The sequence below is a fragment of the Nipponia nippon genome, unplaced genomic scaffold, assembly GCF_047370975.1.
Source record: "Nipponia nippon isolate SJK-2023a ecotype South Korea unplaced genomic scaffold, ASM4737097v1 scaffold_19, whole genome shotgun sequence".
NCBI lineage: Eukaryota > Metazoa > Chordata > Aves > Pelecaniformes > Threskiornithidae > Nipponia > Nipponia nippon.
The window spans coordinates 3,643,807-3,657,962 of record NW_028262335.1 but is presented as its reverse complement, the minus strand read 5'-3'; the positions used below and the strand labels follow the sequence as shown (position 1 = coordinate 3,657,962).

Below are 14,156 nucleotides of genomic sequence, written 5' to 3'. Positions count from 1 at the left end.
CGGGCGGCCCCAGCGCCCCCTGGCGGCGGGAGGAGCGGACGCGGCGGGGGGGCCGCTCCCCGCCGCTGCCCTGCCCGGCCCGGCCCGGCCCGGCCCGGCCCGGCCCGGCCCTGCCCGCCGCCCCCGCCGGCTCCCGGCCCGCACCCCCCGTGCCGCAGCCTCAGCTCCCTCCGCTGCCGCCCGGCCGGGTGCTCGGCGCAGGGAGCGGGGGACGCTGGTCCCCCGGCCCGGTGTCCCACCCCGTTACCGTAACGCGGGGGAGCTCCTGCGGGGAGCGGGAGCGCCGTGCCCGCCCCGCCGTGCAGGTGAGCGGGGACCCGGCCGCCACCCCATCCCACCGGGCCGGGCCGGGCCGCCTTTGTCTGCGTCCTTTGTCCGCCCCGGTCGCTGGCCGGGGCAGGGACCGCTCCTGCCAGCCGCCCCGCGGGAGCGCGCACCGGCGCTCCCGCACCCCCCCGCTCCTTCGTACCGGGCACCCCCGCATCATGGCCCCCCGCACCCCCTGCAGCACCCTCTGCACCCCCCGCGCCCAGCACAGCCTCGGCCCCTCCCCGCCCCACCTCCCCCCATACCATGCACCCCAGTCCCCCGGGATTCCCGGCGTCCCCAGTTCCTCTCCACATTCCCCCACTGCCTTCCCCCTGTCTCCTCCTCCTCCTCCTCCTCCTCCTCTCGGTTTTGAACACCCCTCTGCCCCCCCGGCAGACCTGCCTCCCCTCCCGCTGCACGCACAGCCGCTGCCCTGCCCTGCCTGCCGGGCTCAGCCCAGACCGAGGAGCTGCGCACAGGTAGGCAGCGCTGCTCGCACCGCGCTCACCCTGCCCCGGGGCCGGGGGTCCGCGCTCCACCGAGCCGATTTCCCTCTGCTTTCGCAGGGATCGGGGCGGGGGGGGGGGGGGGGGCACTTTCCCACTTTCCCTGCGCCCCGGAGGAGACAAAGGCCAGGGGTGCCGGGACCCCAGCACCGCCGCCTCTAGGCTGCCGCCGCCGGGACGCCCTCGGTGCGCGGTGCCTCGGGTCGCGGCGGCATCGCTCAGCGGCGGGAGCCGAGCACCGAGCCTGGACAGCGCCGGTGCGCGGTGCCTCCAGCCCGCCCTATTGTCAGCCGTGCCGGGCAGCGGGCTGCAGGCTCCGCCGCTCCCGCCGCGGTTCTGCCAGCCGGCTCGGCCCCAGCGCGCCGTGCAGCGCCGTGCACCTCGCAGGGGTGTGCGGCGTGGGCTTTGGGGCTTGCGCCCCACCGCCCTGCTGCGAGACCCCGCTGCTTCAGGGGCTACTGCAAGCTCTCTCCCGAGATGGCTCTCCCCTTCCCTGGAAGCAAAGTCGCCTCGGACAGAGGCATCGGCCCTCTCACAGGTAGCTGCCGAGCCCCCGCGCACCCCAGGGGTACGTCCCGGTTCTGAGCCAGAGCTGCTGCGGGAAGCGGCCGAGGGGCGAAGGACGCTTTTCCCACCGAGTCATTGTGTTTGCAGAGCCGTGCGCTGCCATCCACCGAGCCCCTGAGTACCCACGGGTTATTCTCTGCTCTTCCTCTATTGATAAAAGTGAGATCTCATTTCTGAATTAAATCAATTTGGCATCAGTTAATGGCTTATTACAGCCAGTAATTTATCATGCAGGATTTAAGTGACATTTATCCAATTCACACCTGAAGTCTTCCGTCAACCAGATGTTTTAATGGAAATGGTTTTGTATTCCCATCTCCTCTCCCTTGCAGAAGGAGGCATTAATCCTACACGTTTTGGTTCAAAGTGAGAATGACATGCACAGAAAGTGTTGAAAGCGCAGCCTAGCTGTTCTGCCAGTCAGGACACATCCACCTCTTCCCCCAGTGAAGATCGGGCCAAATCTGCCTCCCTTCTCCCCTGTCAGGCTGGGGGGTGCTTTCCAGCTGGGTGAGCAATGACCTTTGCTATTGATTGTGTCTCATTTGTCACTAGGCATTGTGCATTAAACTGGAGAGTCTTCTCTGCTGTGCTGACAGCAAGCGACTATATCTTGGATGCTAATCTCAGACTCATTGCTATTTTAATCTCATTATTGGGTAGAGTAGACTCTGTTTGATAGCAGGTCGCCTATGATGGCTGTGTCCGCCACTCTGTGAAGTCCCAGAGCGAAGCAGAGCAGAGGGTACTGCATATTCATTCATGTGCCCCTCTTCCACTTCGATACAGTGACTTGCTGGGCTGCTCTGTCCCTGGAGGGTGTTGGTGCTGCACCCTGCCTGCTCGTGCGCTGACACTGAGAGCAGTGAAGCTCTCTGTGTGGGTCAGGGTAGGCACAGGAGAAAGGGTGGCATGGCTGCGGCTGAAGGTGAGAGGCACGTAGTGACTTGAAGGATTTGCAAGGTGTCCGGTAGTCATCAGAGCCAGGGTGCTGGAGCTTAGCAGTGACAGTGACAAGTACAAAACTGCCAGCTTACTTACAAGTCTGGGCTGCAGGAGGGGGTGTTTCCTGGGTCACGCTGTGTGATCAAGCCACTTCTGTCCTCAGTGGTTAGGAGGGCAGAGCGCAGACTGTCAGCCAGAGCTGACGGGTGAAGGGAAGGGATTGCCTGGGCCAGTGGGTCAGCAAAAACAGAGTCCCAGTTCCAGCCCTTCAACTCATGTTGAGTGAGTCACATTTTGAGTGGTCACTGGATATGAATTGTCCCAGGAAGATGCTTTGTGGAGGCACAGGGGCAGCTACAGCTACTAGTCAACCCTCTGCAAGCCTGAATCTCTATGTCCTGTCTCTTGTGCTGCTAGTGTAATTAGTGTATTAGTGAATTTGTCCCTTCCTACAGTGGAGTGCTGTTTGGTGATGGCAGAAACTGAAAGAAAACAACACAAGCAAAAGGAAAGCAGATCTTTCAAAGGGTGGTGGCGGGATTCAATTAGCCTATCCTAAATATCTGCAGAGGGGAAATCTGTCACACCAAACACAGTCATGAGGGACAAGGAAACTTTGGAGTCAGATAAATATGACAGGCAAGGTAGGAAGGAAAGGTGACGATGGATACAGGAAACCTAAGAAAGGAGGAGGGCAGCTCCAAAGAGGGTTCCAAAAGGACTGGAGATCTGTAAGCAGGGGACTCTGCTGCTCTGTCATCCCAAGGATGTCTGGGCCAGCAGCAAAAAAAAAAAAAATTCTTTACAAAGTGAGTGTGCAAGAAATGTTGGAGAGAAGAAAAGTGTTATTACTTTTGCCCTGGGAGAGGAAAAAAGCAGGGTGTATATAAGATTACCTGTCTGCTTTTGGGGACCCTAGAAAGCTGGGAGAGATCCCTTTGAAATGGGAAGGTCTCTTGGCAGATTGTATATGAAGCTTTCCAGCATTTGCCTCCAGAAACAGAAAAACAGATGGAAAGAGACCCAGCAGGGAAGTGAAATCTCATTTATCTGCACAATGCCATTCTCCTGGCTCCAGCCAGCTCTCTGCATGTCAGCTACCGTAGAGCCTACCCCGTCCGTTCTGCTCCAGGCCTTCCCAAGCCCATCCATCACCCTATGGCTTCTTATTTACAGGAAGCCTGGCACACGAAGCTGGATTTATTGTCTATCATCCCTGCCACACATGCACATACCCACAACACCCATGTAGATGCACATGCACTTCGCCTATTGGTGCAGCTTGGGATTGTCTGGAGTCCAGGAAATCTTTACGCACTCCTGCCAAAGTCTGAGCTTACCCGAGCCAAAGAGAAATCTGGCCCAGAGTGCATGCTTGGGTCTAGCTTAGTTCAGCCCTTGAGCATACAAACTGCATCATTGTGGTCTGGGGTGATAAAGAATCAGATCTTGATTTCTATGAATTTTCTTGAATCTCTATTTCTCGGTTCAAGAGTTTTGTTCCGCTTGTCTGTGACATGAAGAACATGTGAAAAGTTAAAGCTAGAACTGTCATGTATCATGTTTTAAGAAGTCAGATATCCAAATTAACATAGATGATCTCATGTTCCTGCTTTGTCAAATACAAAACAAATACAGCAGGGGCAGGTTCAGAGCCTATTTCCCCACCAAGGTGACATAACTGTATTTATAGGGGGGAAAACATGCCTGAGTTTCTGCACACCTACTCAGTCCATGGCTGCCTTGCAGGATTACAAGCAGAGAGCAGAGTAATAGCAATTGTATCAGTGAGTCCAGAGAAAGAGACTGCCCACAGGGAAAGTTACACAAGATGCAAAACCCCGCTAATTTCCCTTACAGGGTTGTGACCATCCACTACTAACCCAAAACAGATCAGAAATAGTGGCTGAGAGACAGCACTGCAACTCATTCATCAGCCCTGAGCCTGCACCCTGGGTAGCTCTAAGGCCTTATCTTTGCTTTACACATTTTCTTGTTAGTAGGCAGATTTGTTACCTCAAGAGGCAGGTGGCTCATAATCCTGAGGGTACATAAAGGAAGTGCAAGGCATTGGGTGGAGTAAGGAGGATGTAGGTCTGGTGTTGTGAAGAACATCAGCTTAACTTGGCCAGTCCTTTAGCTATTTCCTTTATTAATATACGAACCCTAAGAAGAGGATGGATTCTGGACTTGTAACGTGTATTTGTTTTAGAGCAATTTAGGAAAGGCATCTCCTTACAAGACCAGACTTCTTTCTGCCTGGCATATGTCTCAGGGCAGAATTTCATCCTTTGCAGAAAAGGTGCATCAGCAGTGTGGCAACATTGCTGTCACCTACATCAACGAGCCCGGGGCTAGCACGGACTTCTTTTGTGGACTGTGGTCCTGACAGAGGAGAGGGTGGAGTTTACTTTGGTGCTCAGACATTGAGGAACCTGAACACTGAGGAGAACTAGAGAAGGCTGGGACTTCTGTGCTTCTAGCACAGCAGTGTTGCATTAACCCAAGGTACCAAAACTTGTCTCTGCACTGTTCTGGCTTGGCAAACAGCTCAGACCTCCCCTGATAACAGTGCAGTACAGGTAATTATCTGCATTATTAATGCAAGATTCCCAGTGACACGGTAACACAGCATGTTAGCCTGCCCTCTCAGCCAGTGCAGAGATGATGCAACCCATGTGCTCTAGCTGCACTTTCATCCTGTGTCATGCCAACAAGACAGCTGGGCAGCTTAAATAAATGCCCCCTACACTTTGAAGCAGACCTTCTGTTTAACTGCCCTGCAGCATTTAGCTGCTTTCTAGCTCCTGCTGAAAACCAGAATCCTCAGCTAATGTGTCTGTCAGGTTCACCATCAAAGGGCCCATGTCTGTGTGAGTGAGATTGGAGACACCTGCCTCGCATTCTCTGCACTTGTTCTCTCCTCTTGGCATTTTGCCTACAGATGAAAATGTAAGATGCTGTTTCCAGCTCTTTGAGTTGTTCTGAGTGATGCCTTGATCCAGCTGGTTTGCTCTGGTTCTTAAAGAGAAAATCCTAGGAAAAAACAGAGACTGTGGATGCAGAGCTTGGGTTTTGCTTGGTTGCTATTTGTTCCATTGGTTTTGAAGCAGGACTTCAAGTGCTTTGTTAATAGATTTAGCTGTTGGTCTGGTTTTCCTTTGTCCCACATAGCTGCCAATAAAATACTATTTCACAGCGTTATGCCTTCAGCAAATGAACTACCCAGCACCTCCTAAATCAGTCCTCAAGTAACAGTTTGTTGCCCTTTGTGGCCAGTAGAAAGACCTGCTTTTCAGACACTGCATTAAAGAGAAAGCCCCTGTGCTGCCTACCTCTTTCCAGGGGAGGTCTGAACTGAAAAGTTGCTCCCAGGCTCTGAGCAATAACAGAGGTGAATCGTGGAAAGGCAGAATCAGCTGGTGAACAAGTGAGCAGGCTTTTCAGTTAAGAGGATGAAGACATCTCCCTCTAAACTCCCCAGATGCTCCATGAGGCTGGGGCTGCTATGATGGCAGAGGTTTCACTGACTCAAAACATTTCACATCTGTCTCATAGGTTGAAAGAAAAGAGGACAGCAAGAACAAAGGCTGTTCTTAGGGCATCTCCTGTCAGCTCCACAAAAAGGCACTGAGATTGGCCTCAAAGGATGTTCTGCTCCCCTTCACAGGTGACAATGGCTGGTCAAGCAGCAAAGCACCTGGAGGAGGGAGTACAAGCCATTGTAATTATGCAGCAAAGTCATTCACCTAGTGAACACTCAGATGGAAATCGGGTGCAGCTGGGAGCTGGGGTGCAGGAAAGATGGGGAAGAGGTTGAGTGAAGAGCTATGTCTGTAACTTTGTGGCAGTATTTCCCAAATGTAAGCATAGGCCTGGCTTTCTGACAGTCAGTGTCACAGGGAACTCTGGCTGTAAGTATGCCTTCATGCTGCCCAGCTTGAGAGGGACAGTCTAAGAAAGCTACCCCAAAGTGAAAGGCTGCACTGGAAATGCTGAAAACCCCTTTCCCTCTTTTGTGGGAAAGGACAGGGGAGAATGACCTAATTGGAGAAGTGTCTGACTTGTGCAATGTCTCAAAGCCATGTCTCATAATATGGACACAGGGATGAAGGAAGACCCTCAAAAATATTACAGTGAAGCAGAATGAATGAGAATACTCTGCAGCCACTGTGCTGAGGGACTCGGTCTCAGTGTTCTTTGGACTTAAATTACCCTCCCAGTGAAAGCCTCACCTGGTGGGGTGAGGTGAAGTGACCTGTGCAGGGTCAAGGAGGGAAAGTGGGACAAGGTAGAGGAAACTCACTCTGCCTCCCTGCTGGTCTTTAGACCATCATCCCCTGCTCTGCTGACAGCAGAAGATTTGTTTCTCTGCTACGTTATGAGGTATCAGCACAAAATTTCCAGTGTTTTTTCTTCCCTTGACCAGTTTCAGCCACCCTGAAGCAGTATGTGTCTCTGTCTTGAGCTGCTCAGGGCTGTTGCTTGTCCTGCGAGGCCACCATCTGCCTCCAGTTCTGTTCATCTTGACATCTTCATTGCAAGGAAACCAGCTGTGAGGAGGGGCTAGTGCCAGCCAGGCCCAGGATGCCAACCTGGCAGCAAACAGCCCTAGCCAGACAGCTGGTGCTGTGCAGGCGGCTCAGGAGCTGTGGCCTGCAGGAGCCAGGCTCCCCAGCCCCTCAGATGGTAGGCTGTGAATGGCAGGGTAGGGGGGCTAGTCAGGAATCAAAGGGAAATGTCCTACTGATTGATGGCCCTCATTTGCACATGAAACTGGGACCTCTCAGCCCTGCAGGCCCTGCACGTGTGTCTCAGCTGCTGTAACCAGGGCTGGGAGAGGAGGAGGGAAGAAAATAACTTCCAGCTCTGGACACCATAACTGCTTTCATCTATGTGTCCTAGGTCTGAATATTGCTTGTCTTTACAGTTCCTAGAAGTTGGTTGCTTATTTCCCCCCCCCCTTTTTTTTTTAATTGCAGGTGAGGCAGAGCACCCAGGATTATGGCAACTTCTTCCACCTTCTCTCCTTTCCTTTTCCTGTGCGTGCTGGTTCTTTCTGACATCAGTCTTGCAGTCTCCCTGGACCCTGGCACAAAGCTAAAAAATGTCCCAGAGAACAACAACCATCTTCAAAACCAAGAGATGTGGCTGCAGCAGCCCAGAAGTGGGCACCACCACAAGCATGGCTTGGCCAAGAAGGACAGGGTCCACGCCGTGCCCTCTGGAGGGCAGCCGGCTGGGGAAGAGGCCCTCAGAATGGGTAGCGAAGCTCCAGCTGTGGAAGAGCTGGCAGCAGAGGGACAGCCAGCAGCCCTGAAACAGAATAAAGATGTGTTCCTGGGTTTTGAGTTCCCATATCCTGAGAGAGAGAACCAGTCCCCTGGGTCTGAGAGAGGAAAGAAGCATAACCGAGAGCATCGGCGACACAGCCGCAGGGACAGGCTGAAACACCACAGAGGTATTTGAGCTCCAAGGGAAGCTGAGGCTGTTGGGTCAGTGGAAATGAGTGTCACTTGTGTGAGGGCAAGAAGATGCAGCTGTGGTTGAGCCACATGGGTATGTGGAGGGTGTGGGATGTGTGCTTGCTCTAGGGGGAAATCTGCCAAACAAAAGAGGCATGAGAAAAAAGGGGAACTCCAGAACCAGAGGCTTTTACTGCTGGCTGCAATTTTGTGCAAATGACCTGGTTTGCCTTACAGGGGGAGCTCTAAAAGTTCCTAGGACTCGAGGGGTTGTTTTGGGGTGGCCTGCTTTGTTTTTTTGCTTTTTTAGCAAATGGTTTGATTTATGAACAAACACAGCCAAGCCATGCTCAATCCCTCCACTGACTTCGAAAGATGACCAGAACTAGAAATAATACAAAGCCCCTACTTAGCTTGAAGATCAGTTTCTTCTCATCAGAGCTTGTATTCTTCTATATTGATGCCGAACTACAAAAAATATAAATTTCGCATGTGTGAAATTGCACTAATTACTTTAAAATGCTGCTTTTTTTTGACTGGGACTGCTTTCCTGTGCAGGTCAAGTTGTGGGTGTGTGTCCCTGTGGTATGGGGTGCTCAGTGTGGTAAATCTTTAGTTCTATTAAAGCCAGGCAATTTGTGTTCAATCTACGCTATTTGACAAGCTGGGTGTCAGTATCCCTGAGTATCACTCCTCCCTGCATCAGTAAGAAAAGCTCTGTTGTTTTCTCAGGGGACTGACTAAAGAACTTATGTTAAGCAATACAGAAGAGTATGTAACAAAGCTGGTTTGAAGCAATATTTGCAGACTACAAAACAGGCTTTGTTTCTTTGGTTTACCTTAAGGTCTATATTTAAATTAATACTTAGGAAAAGCAGGGATCAGTCTGTGAAGATATTCTTATTTCCAGTTAGGTAGGTCCTGACTTGAGCTAAATTGACATAACCCACTATTAAAATCAAATAAGAATGCATCTACAGGTATTTGCAGCAGCTTAATCCATTGGTTTAAAAATGGATAAACAAGTACATTTTGTACTCTTGAGACCAGAAGAAGAAATCCTTTGCTTCTTAAGCAAGAGAGAGACATACCTTCAAGAAGGTGTGATTATGTGTGACTTAAGTGTGTAAAAACCAAGATGCGTATACTCTGGACTTGATCTATCACTTTAATAGCACATGACACTGTTTTACACTGGTCTAAACAGCAGCTCAGGGTGGTAGAACACTGGCCAGTGGCTGGATGAAATCTGAATTCCTTTGACTCAAGTCTGTGGCACACAGAGAGAAAAGGGATGAGAAAGCTAATGCTACTGTACCTGTTACCCTCTGCAGGGAAGACTCCTGATGCTGGGCCGAGCTCCCTGTACAAGAAACCTGAAAGCTTTGAAGAACAGTTTCAAAACCTCCAGGCAGAGGAAGCTACAAGTCTGACTCCCACCATGCTTCTCTTCACTGCACTGGAACTAGCTGTTTCCACAGAAGAGCCTCCTGTTCTTCCAGCCACATCACCACGGTCACAGGTAAAGAGACAGCTGGTAACTGCACTGCACTTCTGATGCAGGCAGTAATCTCCTGCAGCTAAGGTCCAGCTTCCTTTTTTTTTTCAGTTAGAGGTAAGTGCTTGCTTAACACCAAAGCCCTCCCTCAAAAGCGATTCTCTGTCTTGGAGACATCTAAACACCTCTTCTTCATAACCAGTTCCTTTAGTTGCTACTCTTCCCTGCCCTACCTCTCCCTGAGCCATCTTCATTCAGCTTCAAGGACCAGAGAGGCAGTAGGAGCACTTGGCTGCAGAGGCAGCATTTCCTAATGCTCCTTGCTCACCTTTTGTCTACAGACAGAAGCAGCGGAAACTTCCCTCTTGGCTTCAGCTGCACCAAGGGAAAGCTCTTCCCTTCTGAAAATGAGAAGCCAAGAATCCCTAGTGGACAAGAAGCAGTGGAGGGCTGGGGGGAATCATAAAGCCTTTTTAAGGTCTAAAAAGACCAGGAAAATTTGCAAAGACTTCAGTGTCACTACAGAAGTGTAATCCGTTGTCTCTTTGATTTCTTGTGGTTTGCAGGCCCGCCTCAGGCAAGATGGGGATGTGATGCCCACCCTAGATATGGCACTCTTTGACTGGACAGATTATGAGGATCTCAAACCAGAAATGTGGCCATCTGCTAAAAAAAAAGGTGCTAAACTTCCCTGTCCTCTTTCCCAAAAGTCATTCTGTAAGGCTTGTCCCATGATCACAGATGTGCTGAAAGATGAGAGATCATAGTGGTGCGGAAAGAGAGAAAAAGCATAATGCTGATTGTGTTTTGTGCTCAGTTTCAGAATATTCCTCATTTTGGATGCATAGTTTGAGGGCAGAGGAAAAATGACAGGTGGAGGGTTGAGAAACAGGGAGGAGATTAGACTATGAAGGTTTAGAGTTCAAACTCTTGAAGTTTGAGGCTGTTTTTACCCTGGAACAATGTTGTCTCCAAAATAAAAACACTAGCATGAAATTTTCTATCGGCATCTGTTTTTTCTCCACAGAGAAACGCCGCAGTAAGAGCCCCAACAGCGGAAATGAAACTGTGATGGCTGAAGGAGAGCCATGTGATCATCACCTTGACTGCCTCCCAGGTCAGGATCAGCTTGGTAGAGTCATTTCTCCAAACATGATTGTTTGAAATCCAGCCCAGGTTCTAATACAAGTATCCTGATTTTTAATACTGATAGAAAGTGGTATGCAGAGGCTCTCCAGGTGTGTTGTGGGAACAGATGATGTCTGTACCATGGAGCTGTCATGAGTGTTAGTAGCCCTGCAAGGGAAGGGGATAAATGAGCTGTGCTGACCCTTGTTCCTGTGTTGCAGGCTCTTGCTGCGACTTGCGTGAGCACCTCTGCAAACCACACAATCGAGGCCTTAACAACAAATGCTATGATGACTGTATGTGCACTGAAGGTGAGTTCAGCTCTTTGCTCTTCCCCTTCCAGATGGCTTTGTAGTTGGCTGTGTTGACTTGGAATAGTGGTTTGCATGTGAAAATAGCCAAGCCTTTCCCTGACACTGACTCACAGTGTGGCCATTGAGTCATCTAGGACATTTTGTTTTCCCTCTTGAAAACAAAAATCCTGATATCTACAAACCTAACAGAAGAAGCCAAAATATATTAACACTTCAATGGTGCTTTCAAGTATCACAGGTTACAGAAACAAGACTACTATCCTTGTTTTACATGACCTTATGCCTAATATGGCTTTCCTGAGTTAATTTCTACTGAACCTGTTGGAATTTAGCAGGTGTGGGCAGGACACAGACTTTTGTTTCTTAAAACTATTTCTGAAGAATCCACAGCAGCCCTTAATAGATAGTTGTGTTGTGAAGATGTTGAAAGGCACTCTCCTAGTCTGAACATGTTCAGGCTCAGCTCCAGGCACTGGGTTTTGTCCGCCAGAACAAAACTCTGGTTGCCAAATTTTGTGACCTGTGTTAGGTACCTAGTGACTTTGACCAGGTCATTCACTTGCTTTTTACCCAGTTAAACAGACTGCTTTCCTGGAGTTGCAATGTTAAATTATAGTCTTCACCTTGGGTGTGTTGTGTAACACTTGAAGGTCCTCATCAGAGACAATGTTCTGATAGATTAGCCTAGAAAAGTGTTTCTGCAAGCCTAACGAGGGCTGCCCCTGGCCCTGCTTTATACTTAAGCTAGTTATAAGTTGATGCCAAATGTGCATCCTCTGCAGCATTAAAAAGATCCCCAGAGATGTAGGGTCCAGATAAGATAGGCGAGATGCTTAGATAAGAGCAGAGCTCTGATCTTGTGTGCTCTCCTTCTGGGAGGCCAGACTGCCCTGGGGGGATTGGTAATGAGGGGCAGAAACCCAACTTCAAGGTAGCTGGTCTTAACATAGCCCAGGGACATGCACTCCAAAAGGCTGCTCAGTGACCTGTGACATCTGCTGGGTCTCCGGTGTACAAGTACTCAAGGACAGTTTATGGGCTGTCTCATTATAAAAGCTATAAATCCTCAGCCTCCCCCACTCTGGGGGTGCTGGCACTGTTGCTATCTGCTGCCTGCTCTGGAAGTAAAGAGAGTTGCAGTTTCTAGGATGATCTAACCAGCTCCTGCCAACCCCCATGACCAGATCCTGGGCTACTGAAAATCAGGGCTTTCATGATAATTATTTACACATAGGCCGTACCCTGTCTGGCCCAAATAGCTGCACATTCTGATGTAACAAAATCAGACAATAGACACCAAAAGACAAATCTATCAGTGCCAAAAACCGATGAGTTACCCTGACCAGAGGCTCCCATTGCCTTCCACTGCCATGGAAGAATATGTACTGATGTTTTTTACAAATAAAATGCCTTTTTTTCCCCCCTTAGTATTCATCAACGTTATATCAGATAGCTTCCTTCAGACCCTGCACTTCAAACATCCAAAATGGAGAAACTGAAGGAGATCAGCAGTGAGCTTTGGATCAGACCTCCCAGTAATAATGCTTCAAAGTCTCCTCCCTCCTCTCCTGAAGCTTCAGGGAAATAAATAGCAAGGGGAGCTCCCTAGCCATTGCTGCTGCACATTAAGTCTGTAGTAATTTCCCAATGGAGAGATCACTTAGACAGTAATGGGAAGTAATAGGGGGAAACCAAGCAGGGCTTCCATAAAATCACTGGAAACAATCAGGATAATTCATTGGTATTTCAGGAAGCCAGTGAAACCTTCTGCCTGAGCCAATGAATCCTGAACCAGAACAGTGAGCCAAACAGAACAGCAGGGCCCAGAAACCAATATGCCCTGCTCATGTGAAGCATTTCTTTGCCACCTCATTTGACACAGCCCAGGCTTCCCAGCCCTGGGACTGTCCCCACTGCAGCAGTCTCTGTCACAGACTGAGGCCGAGAGCTAATTGTTTGATGTTACTGCTGTAGTGAGCCCTGGTCCATCCTGCTCACATATGCGTATCTTTTCCATAGGGCTACGCTGTTATGCCAAATTCCACCGGAACCGAAGAGTGACCCGGAGGAAAGGGCGCTGCGTGGAGCCCGAATCGGCCAACGGAGAGCAGGGATCATTCATTAATGTTTAGGAGGGTGGGACTCCTGCCTTGGATGGTCAGGAGCTGGGGTCAAACTGTTTATACCTAGCAATGGGAATTAGAGGAAAAAGTCAAGCAAATGACTGAAGCTGCAGGCTCTGAACATGCCAGGTTCCAACAAGACTGAAGCTCATGTTAATTATAAATAGAGTGGCCTCAGCCTTTTCTATACCAGGACTGCATTCCCCCTCCCTTCCCTCAGCACATTCCTGCCACTGAGCTGGGTCACCTCTCGTGGTTAGTAAGACATGATCATGACTACTGTTCTGATGGTCCTGGCAGGAAAAGGCTCTGCAGTTTCGTCTCTTCCTCTCAACAGAGGCAAGATATAAAAGGTCCTTCAAGTCAAAGGGGATATGAGCATAAACTTTACCCCTTAACTATTCCTTGAGAAGAAAGGTAGATCCTCCTTAAGGATCAGAGGTTCCTGGAGGATAGGAAGCTTGTTAGCTTCCAGGCAGAATCAAAGATGGGAAATGGACCAGCAGGAAGCTGGCTGCCTAGGTGAGAGGAGACCCTCTGACAGAGCTCTTGCTCTCTCCCTTGTTTACTGCTACAGACAGATATTCCCTAGCTGTTAACACACTGCCACTTCCTACCTGTCTTCTTTGGGACCATCCAGTTCCACTCCTTCCTTCCTTTCTTGCTTACAGAGAACCACCTGGTTTCTGCAAGGATGTGGCAAGACATCTCAGCCTGCAGCTCTCACTCATTTAGTTATCCTGCCAAGTCTGTTATTTTTAATGATTATTTTTAGGAGCTTTCTGGGGAAGTGATAGTTTTCCTAGTGAGCCAAAAATAAAGTTTTTGGTAACAGGAGATAGGGACAGACTGTTCCGTTGTAGTAAATCCTGTGACATGTTGCATGTGTGTTTCCATGATATGTAAATAAAGATATGATAGATATCCTTTGTGCAACTCTTCCGCTTCTTTGACTGCACCTAAGGATGTGGCAGGAGCCAGAAAGGCCTATAAGGGAGCTGGCCAGCAGGTAGCACTGATGACTTCAGGTAATCACACAGAGCAGCTGTGCTGCTTGTTAGAAAAATTTCTCTACCCAAACTGGAGATCCAAGCTTCCCTGTATCCTCACTCAAATTGCAGCTAACAGTCAGTTGCAGCCTGGTGTAGCCATCCAGATGTCAAAAACTTCTTTATATTACTACTTAGTTACTGACTTCAGTGATACATCAGAGCAACACAGGCTACCTGTGTTAAACAGGAGTAGCGTTAGTTGGTGAAGATGTTCTTTGCTGCTGCTAACGCCCCAGTACCCTGGCTTCT

The 14,156-nt window shown here is 49.8% G+C and overlaps 1 protein-coding gene across 4 annotated transcripts; it reads left to right on the top strand.

Annotated features, from left to right (window-relative positions):
• Positions 1 to 95: 95 nt before the first annotated feature.
• DRAXIN (dorsal inhibitory axon guidance protein) lies at positions 96 to 13,784 on the top strand. Of its 4 annotated transcripts, XM_087755337.1 has the most exons (9): positions 96 to 305; positions 706 to 788; positions 1,715 to 1,892; positions 7,310 to 7,788; positions 9,127 to 9,314; positions 9,857 to 9,968; positions 10,318 to 10,407; positions 10,640 to 10,729; positions 12,752 to 13,784. In XM_087755337.1, exons 4-9 carry the CDS (start codon positions 7,332 to 7,334, stop codon positions 12,862 to 12,864), a joined length of 1,050 nt encoding a protein of 349 aa, XP_087611463.1. In that variant the 5' UTR covers positions 96 to 305; positions 706 to 788; positions 1,715 to 1,892; positions 7,310 to 7,331; the 3' UTR covers positions 12,865 to 13,784. The 4 variants fall into 4 exon arrangements, with proteins under 4 accessions (XP_087611463.1, XP_087611461.1, XP_087611464.1 ...); XM_087755335.1 differs by lacking the exon at positions 1,715 to 1,892; XM_087755338.1 differs by lacking the exons at positions 706 to 788; positions 1,715 to 1,892.
• Positions 13,785 to 14,156: the final 372 nt, after the last annotated feature.